Source organism: Tupaia chinensis, unplaced genomic scaffold, assembly GCF_000334495.1.
Source record: "Tupaia chinensis unplaced genomic scaffold, TupChi_1.0 Scaffold143978_1, whole genome shotgun sequence".
In the NCBI taxonomy this organism is placed as follows: domain Eukaryota; kingdom Metazoa; phylum Chordata; class Mammalia; order Scandentia; family Tupaiidae; genus Tupaia; species Tupaia belangeri.
In genome coordinates this window covers 201,009-210,636 of record NW_006203829.1, presented here as the reverse complement: position 1 = coordinate 210,636, position 9,628 = coordinate 201,009, and the positions used below count along the sequence as shown (strand labels likewise).

At 39.6% G+C, this 9,628-nt stretch overlaps 1 protein-coding gene across 1 annotated transcript in view; it reads right to left on the bottom strand.

Moving 5' to 3' along the window:
- SHROOM4 (shroom family member 4) overlaps nucleotides 1–9,628 on the bottom strand; it is a gene marked incomplete at its 5' end in the record, with an annotated part of 157,321 nt that overhangs the window by 31,072 nt on the left and 116,621 nt on the right. Inside the window, 1 exon segment of the mRNA XM_014583015.2 lies at nucleotides 9,418–9,479. Coding sequence (XP_014438501.1) covers nucleotides 9,418–9,479 — 62 coding nt within the window.

The window sequence follows — 9,628 nt, the reverse complement described above, 5'->3', positions numbered from 1 at the left end:
TTTAAGCCACCAGGTCCAGGACTCGAACTATGACCGACTATATGGGAGTCCAGTGACATAGCCATTACGCTAACTGCTGGTCCCATTGCAGTAATTCTGACAATAGCCAAAAAGTTGAAACAATTCAGATGTCCATTAAGGAACAGATGGATAGGGACCAGCAGTTGGTGTAATGGCTATGTTGCTAGACTCCCATGTAGTTGACAGCGGTTTGAGTCCTGGACACGGGGGGTTAAACTCACATCGGGCACATGTGCGTGTTTGCCCAAGATCCCAAGAGGAGAATGGAGGAGAAAGGATTGCAGCGGGGCCATCCACCCTTGGGGATGACTTCTCACTATCTGTCTCTCTGTCTCTCTCTGTCTTTCTGGCAAGCACACATGCCCTACAGCAAAAACCTCTCAAAAAAAAAAAAAAAGAAAGAAAGAAAGAAAGAAAGAAAAGAAAAAGATGTATAAACAAAATGTGGCACGGTTATACAGTGGAATATTAATTGGCAATAAAAATGAAGTACTACATTGTCCTATATGGATGAATTGCCCAAACCTCACGCTAACTAAAAGAAGTTAAGACACTAAAGCGCACATAATATATGATTCCATTTATATGAAATGTACAGAAAAGGCAAATCCACAAAATGAAAAGTACTTGCTTGAGGGTGAAGGTGGGAATGGAGACTGAGTGCCAATGGGCATGAGGGATTTTTGTTTGTTTATATTTTTGCCATAGAGCATGTGCAATTGCTGGAGAGAGAAAGAGAGAGAGAAAGAGAAGAGAGAGAGGAAAACGGAGAAATCATCCCCTTCCCGCCAACCCCCAGGGAGGATGATCATGCCACAATCCCTTCTCCTCCATTCTCCTGTTGGGATTTTGGGCACACATACACATGTACCTGGGGTGTTTTTTCAAGTCACCAGGTCTAAGACTTAAACTATGGAATCAGATAAGTGATATCTAGTACCTTAACCATCATGCTACCTGTTGGCCTATGAGGGATGATAAAAATTTTCTAAAATTAGATTGCAGTTATGATTGCACATTATTGTAAATTTATTTGAAATAACTGAATTGTACACTTAAAGCAGGTGAATTTATGATGTGAAATACTATATGCATTTCTTCTCTATGAATCCCTATTACAGAATATCATGCATCCGCTTTCTTTTTATTTAATTGCCAGAGGGCACATGTGTTTGACAGAGAGGGAGAGAGAGAGAGAGAGAATATACACCCCTAATGAGGCTATGATCATGCCACAATCCTTTCTCTTCCATTTCTCCATCCTGTCAAAATTGGGGACATGCATGCGAACATGTCCAGGGGGTTTTGTAAGCCTCCAGGTATGGGATTTGGACTGTCAGCAATATGGGATATCAGCCATGTAGGATACAGCTCTCTCAACCACCAGACTATGGGGTCAATCCCATGCCATCTACTTTTATGCTCACCATTTTACTAAATTTGCTTTCTCGAAGGTCACTTGTGATTCTAAGCTGTCAAAGCCATGAATGGTCATCTCCTTATCTTCCATTGTGGTACACTAGCATATTTCTCTTTCTACCACTTTAGCTGCTTGAAACTTCAGTCTCCTTTGCTGTTTCTTCTTCCTTACCCCACCCTCCAGCTGGATGTTTGACTAGCCTTCTCCAAAGGACACATGTGTATAGTTCGCTAGCTTCTTGTACAATACATACCAATTCAAACTTGTCATATTCTCTACCAAAACAGGTCCTCTTTGACTGTCCCATCTAAATCAATAGCTTTCTTTAAGTCACCAGAGCTCAAAGTTATTTTTCACTTATTTCCTTTCTCCTCTCAAGTTCTAGTTACCAAGTTTCCTCACTTTCCCCTCAAGAAATGTCATGTTATTTGTGAGCAAATAATCTGGACAGTTCACATGAAGCACAATGCAGATATTAAATAAACATGAAATATGTTCAAATGGAATGATCAAAGTAAATCATTTTAATTTACTTACTTAATTCAGACCAGCCAGTGGTGTGGTGATTAAGGCAGTTGGATCCTGCATGAACCACTGCACAGTTTGAGTTATGGACTCAATACCTTGAGTAATATGTCAGGTACATGTGTATGAATGCCCAAAATCCCCAAAGGAGGGAGAAATGGAGAAGAGATTGCAGCATGAACATCCCCATGAAGGGTGCTTTCTCACTCTCTCTCTCTGTCTCTCTCTCTCTAGTGAGCATATGCACCCTCAGCAAATTATTTAAAATGGAATTTATGTTAGAAAGAAAAAGCTTTCCATGATTTCCAGTTTCAGAAAAATATACCCTCATATATTGCCAGTGGCAGTATAGAATGCCTCCTGGAGAAAGTAGTTTGGTGGAATCTATGAAAAACCATAAAAATGTTCACATTCTTTGAACTAATAATCCCAACTGCAGATAAGTGTTTTTAATGAGATGATTCAAAATGAGAAAAAGGCTATAGCTGCTCAAAATGTTTCTGTAGTATTACTTTATAACAGCAAGAAATTGGAAACCAACTAATGATCTCACAATTTTGGAATTATTAAGCAAATTAGAGCATATTAATTTAGTGATCTATTATACAGCCATTAAAAATTACAACTTTCAAGAAAGCCTACATTGCAATATAAAAAATTGTTTACCAAGTAATGCTTAGCATGGAAAAAGAAACAGGACAAACATACCACATGTACACAGTAATTACAACTATGCCAATATAAATCTCTACACCTGTAGATAAATCTAGCAGAGAAATGAAAACAGAGCATAAAGGTGGTAAAAATAAGGCTACTTTTTCTTCTGTTTTTCATTTCCTGTAATACTGCTTTCACAATAAACAAACCTCCTCTCCCTAAAAAATGGCACATATTTATCTATCTTTTTTGTTCCCTTTCCATTGCACCTACCTTCACCTCCTCTCTCCAATGCAGGGCCACACTCTTCATGCCTGGATCAATGCCCCTGATTGGTCAGCTTTCAACCCATCTAGACTGCAAATGCTGCCAGTTGCCTAATATGCCAGCGGTATCATGGCACTTACTTGATCAGCAACCTTTAATTGCCACCATGTTTGTGAGCCATCTAGTCCTCAAGACTTTTCTCTACTATTACTGCTGCTTGTTGCTGGTGCTCTCCTTCCTCATCATTATCACCACTAATAATTACTGAGAGTTTGTAGTGTCAGATTTTGTTCTAAATGTTTTATTGAGTTGCCAGGAAAGTCGTGATATACTTTTTCTGTTTTTCTATGCAAAAATGTGTCATAACTTTTCTGACAACCCAATAGTACTCACAACAATTATTTGAGGTAGGTTCTCTTATCCTATTTCATAAATAAGGAGAGATAGAGATTATATAAAGAGGGAAAGATGAGGAAAGTAGGGAGAGAGAGGAAAGAGGGAGAGAGAGAGAGAGAGCAGCTGATTTGCCAAGGCCATTCAGCCAGTGGACAGAAAAATCTGGATTTGAACTCAGGCAGGACTGACTCCAAGGCCAGAACTTAACCATCAGGGCCTATTCCTCTAACACACCCTGCTTAGTCTCCTTTCTAGGCTTTTCCTCTCATAACTCATAATTTTAAGTTTTCCTCCAATGAATTTACATAAGGCACAAAAACAATCATGTATTGGCCCCTTACCTTGTGCCAAGTAACTCTTGTTCAAATCCTATATAGGCAGGGTTTCATATTATGGTGACTTGTGTGAGTAATCAAAAGCTGGACAATTTAAATCCTGGCTTGTCTCTTTACTACCTGTGACACTGTGAGTAAATTACTTAGCTTTTTTGAACCTCAGATTCTTTATCTGGGTTAAGGGTTCGCAAAATGGGATTCTGGAACCAGCTGCATCAGCATTGCCTAGGGAGCTTGTTACAAATGCATTTTTCTTTTTTTCTTTTTTCTTTTTTTTTGGAGAGGTTTTTGCTATAGGGCACATGCATTCTCCAGAAAGACAGAGAGAGACAGAAAGTGAGAAATCATCCCACGGGGGGATGGCCATCCTGCAATCCTTTCTCCTCCATTCTCCTCTTGGGATCTTGGGCATACACGCACACGCGCCCGGCATGAGTTTAAGCCACTGGATCCAGAGCACAAACCACGGTCAACTATATGGGAGTCCAGAGACATAGTCATTATGCCAACTGCTGGTCCCACAAATGCATATTTCAAACCTCACTCCACACCTGCAGAGTCATACTCTGGGGGTGGGTTCCAACTATCTATCTGTGATTTAACAAACCTTCCAGGTTTTTCTTTTTTAATTTATTTTTATTTTTATTTCATGTTCTTTTATACATTCAGTCACGTTATTTAGCTTACAAAGTGATTATGTGTACATTTCTCCCTAGTCCAGTTGAGAATACTATAAAATTATCTTCAACATATACACATTTCTCTGTCCCATTAATGATTCGTCTATTTTTCTTCTAAATGTCCTTCCTCAGACTCTACTCTTTTACCCATACTATATCTGATATTCGCAACCATTTACTGTGTTTCTATATCCTTTATTCAATCAGTTTCTGTCATAGAGTGCGAACACTCAGTATATATTAAGTGGGGACATACAATGTCTCTCCTTCATAGCCTAGCTTTGATCAACTTTGAGTTGATTTTTGTCAATGGTGAGAGGTAGGGGTTCAGATTAATCTTTCTGCAGGTGGAAATCCAGTTTTTCTAGCACCATTTGTAGAAGAGGTTTTCCTTTTCCCACTGGATTGACTGGTACCCTTTGTCAAAAATCAGTTGACTGTATGCTTGTGAGTTTATTTCTGGGGACTCTATTCTGTTCCATTGGTCCACCTGTCTGTTTCTGTGCCGGTACTATGCTGTTTTGATTACCACAGATTTGTAGTATATTTTTGGGTCTGGGAGTGAGATGCCACCCATTCCACTCTTCTTGTGCAGGATTGTTTTGGCAATACGGGGTCTTTTATGATTCCAGACAAATTTTATGATTGTCTTTTCTAGATCTGTGAAGAATGTGTCTGGTACTTTGATTGGGATTGCATTAAATATGTAGATTAATTTGGGTAGAGTTGAAAAATACTCAAATACCTTCCACTGCCCTTCTTATAATAATAACTACCTAACACAGTTTCTGGGAAGACAAAGCATAACATAGTATGTGTAACTTTGCTCATGACACATAGGCTGTTTTGCATGTGTGAATTTACTATTATTACTGCTATTTAGCTTTGTGTGAGTTAATCTTCCCTGTTCAAGCTGTGAGTAGATATTGTGCCTCCTGTTGCTCTCTTGCAAGTATTGCCCATTTGCTGACCAAAAAGTACATATTCTAGCTTTCAATAAAATCCTCTTAATTCACTGACTTATCAGTAAGAGAATCATTTCTGTAGTGTAGAATAGTATCTCTGAAGAAAGACCACCTGGGTTTAGTCAACTTTCTAACTATAGGACTTTATGTAAATAAATGCATCTGCATGTGCTTCCATTTCTTCTTTTTGTCAAATGAAGAGACTAATATTCCTACTCCATAAGGTCATAGTGATAAATATTTGTAAAGTACTTTGAATGGTGCCTAAAACACAGCACTATATTCTAGAAATAGAAGTTTCTTCATAGCAAAAGACACAGTAATTAGTGTGAATCAACAACCCTCAGAATAGGAGAACATTTTTGTAAACTATGCCTTAGATAAGGGACTGATAACCAGAATACACAGGGAACTCAAGCGGCTTACCCAGAAAGGAAAAAAAAAATGATGAACCCAATTAAAAGATGGGAAAATGAGCTGAAAAAACAACTCTCTAAGGAAGACATACGAGCAGCCCAAAAGCATATGAAAAAATGCCCAACATCCCTCATCATAAGAGAAATGCAGGTCAAAACCACAATGAACTATCACCTAACCCCAGTCAGAATGACTAAGATTAAACAAACAAAAAATGATAAGTGCTGGTGGGGCTGTTGTGAAAGGGGAACTCTCCTACACTGTTGGTGGGGATGTAAATTGGTACAGCCACTGTGGAGAACAATATGGAGATTCCTCAAAGATCTACAAATAGAATTGCCATATGATCCAGAAATTGCACTCCTGGGTATCTACACAAAAGACAAGAGAACACTTACTTGGAAAAGTCCTTGTATATCTATGTTTATTGCAGCATTATTCACAATTACTAAGACATGGAACCAACCCAAATGTCCATGAACAGAAGAATGGATTGTTAAAGTGTGGCACATGTGCTCTGTGGAATACTAGTCAGTCACAAAAAACAATTTGGCTTTTGATAGAAAGTGAACAAATATGGAAGATTTACTGCCGAGTAAAGCAAGCCAGGGTATGAAGGAGAGAAACTGTATATATCCACTTAATATATACTGACTGTCCACAATCTATGGCTTAAATACAAAGATTAGAGGATATAGAAACATGCAAAATGGTTATGGATACTGGATACACTGTGGGGAGATGGTGGAAGAAGGAGGAGAGTCTGAGGAAAGACATTAAGGAGAAAAGTAGAGAGGCTAGACATTTATAGGACACAGAAATAGATTATTATCTGTTAATTATAATGTGCATATTATCCTCAACTGGACTGGTGTGAAGTGTATTCATGTTGGAAAATTCACTTTACAAGCTAAGTGACGTATAGTGATTGGATGTATAAAATAAATTAAAATAAAATAAAATATATTTTAAAAAGAAATATTAGGATTATTATTTTTATGTCATTTTACTCATTCAATGGTGGAAGAGGTTGCATTTCTTCATTTAGCAAGCAAATGACAAATACGTCTTGACCAACTTCCCTGTGTCAGGCACTATGCCAGGCACAGAGGATAAGGCTATGACCACAGCATGTTTTCCCCTCTCAGTCTAATACAGGAATCTTGGTAAACCTTCTAGATGAAAATGACTTCCCCCAGGACATAGTACAAGTCAGTGCAGAGCTAAGGGATCAAGATCAATTATGGAATCCCATAGAATGTCTACCCAAGAATTAGATCTCTGAGACATGACGCTCCAGGATCTGTTTGTAGGGTTTCATTAGGGATCCAATTGAAGCAGGTATAATGGGAAAAGAACTTTTGGGTCAGACAAACCTGGATCTGAATCCTGGCTCCATCACTAACTAGCTTGTGACCTCGGCTAAGCTGTATAACTGCTCTGGACCTCATCTATAAAATTGGTAGCTGTTGTGGAGAATAAATAAGATTCAGGTGTTAAGAGATCCAGTTTAGTGACTGACCCTTAGTAAATGATAAAACAACATATTGAGGGACCAGCAGTTAGCGTAATGGCTATGTCGCTGGACTCCCACGTAGTCGACTGCGGTTCGAGTCCTGGACCCGATGGCTTAAACTCACACCAGGTACGTGTGCGTGCGTGCCCAAGATCCCAAGAGGAGAATGGAGGAGAAGGGATTGCGCCATCCCTCCTGGGAGGTGATTTCCTGCTTTCTGTCTCTCTGTCTCTCTCTGTCTGGCGAGCACACGCGCCCTATAGCAAAAAACACATTGAGATCTGCTCCTTTACTATTGCCAGCTAGAAAAATGATAGGTTTCCCAGGCTTTGCAGTGAAAGGAAAGCCAAAATTATTCCTCAATATACTACCAAACCACAGGGGTTAACGTAGACCTCCAGAAAGAACCCTACATCTTTCAGAGGTCAGAAGACCCAGATTCCAGTCCTTTCCCTTGGCGTCTCCATGTTGGAGAAAAAAGGTGCAGCTTGGAGACTTCTTCCCTATTCTCTTCTTTATTTCTGGAGTTTAAGAATCAACATAATTTAGGGCCTCTTTTACAGTGTGGGCTGAGAGGAATTGGTTGAATGAGTATATCAAGGAGTTTCACAAAAGGGAAGATCTAGCCAGGCTGATAGCAACCCATGAGAGGGTAACTAACTGTCTGCTCCTTATAATCACCTAGGGCAGGTGGGCTTACCTTGGGGAGGTGGACTTACCTCTGAGGACTGAGTGCCATGGTTTTCACATTACAAAAATACTCTCTATTCAGCATTTTTTCCTTAAAGGCTATGCCTAAGCAGCACTTTTCCATTCAGTCCATGCCACAGGGGTCATTTATAAAAGCCTAACTGCCTTTCTCCAGAATTTTAACCTATAGTCAGCATGATCTGCCTTCAGATTTTTAATAAGCAGGCTTCAAGTTCTCAACAAATCCTATTAAGAGAAAAGTTGCAGGGGTCAACTCCATGGTGCAGTGGTAATGTGCTGCTCAAGAGAAGCTGAATCCTACATGATGGTCACTGTTCAGATTCCCTATCAAGTAAGCCTGAAATATTATGGGTTCACATATGAGTGCTCAAGCTCTAGTGGGCTGAAGGACTGAAGGAGTGAAGGAAGGCAATCACGTGTGACCAGACCCCGTGGAGGGTACTCTTCTCTATCTCTTGCTCTCTCTCTCTCTCACTCTCACTCTTTCTCATTCTCATGTGCACAAGCTCTGTAACGAATAAAGGAAAATAAATTAAAAGTCTCAGAATCCAAGAAGTAAGTACCTCCAACAATTTTGGGGCAAAGGCACAGCAGTAGCCAACAGCCCTACCTCCTTTCTGCTTGCTCCAGTTCTCCCATGGTCACTAAGAATGCACGCAAAGTTTATGACTTCTCATTTCTGTTCTAGCACAGTGTGATCCCACATGCTCTTATGCCTGAGAAGGGATGCCTTAAGGTTGTGAACTGATGGGTACCATGTCCCACAATACTGCCTCACTTCATATTTAAAAATGTCTTAGCAATCAGTCTGATCAATATCCAGTTGTCTTGGGTCAGGTAAGATTACACATATGACATCAAGCTCTTGCTATGGGTACAAGACCAGTTTCCTCAACAGAAACTAAGCAAACCAATTTTTCTTTTTTCAGGGACGAGGAGTATTAAGTCTTTAGTACTCTTTTCTTTTTTTTTTTTTTTTTTGTTTTGTTTTTTTGAATCTTTTTGCTATAGGGAGCGTGCACTCATCAGACAGAGAGACAGAGATAGAAGGTGAGAAATCACCCCCCCCCCCAGGGGGGATGGCCAGGCTGCAATTCCTTCTCCTCCATTCTTTTCTTGGGATCTTGGGCATGCATGCACATGCACCCAGCATGAGTTTAAGCTGTCCAGTCCCGGATTGAAACACAGTCAACTCTGTGGGAGTCCAGTTACGTAACTATTGCGCAATCTGCTGGTCCCTTTTAGTTTTTTACATGCTCTCTTTAGTTCCATTTAATCACAGTATATAGTTAGTAACAACTTACTGCATATAATGTTATAATGGTTTTGACAATGAGTGTCTACTAAAATTACCCTGATTCAATCATTACACATTGTATTCATGTACTGAAAAATTACATTATAACAATTGTTACGTTAATAAAAAGTACTGATTAAAAAGAAATGAAAGATCGCAACAATTTTTATAGAAGCCTCAGAGGCACCAATTCCCTTAGTGGTCACTTACCTCCCTGACTGACTGGTCTTCCTGTTTCCTGTTACTGGTTTCCATTTGTCCCCAGGAAACTCCTGTAAAGTAAATTGACATACATTAGGGAGCTCTAAGCAGCCACGTATCTACATGAATCAAAAATGTGAAGAGGTCAGGAGGCTGTCCCCAGCCAGGTCCCTTAGTTCCTTCTACTGTCCTATGCAGGCTCAAGAAATGTGTACCTGGA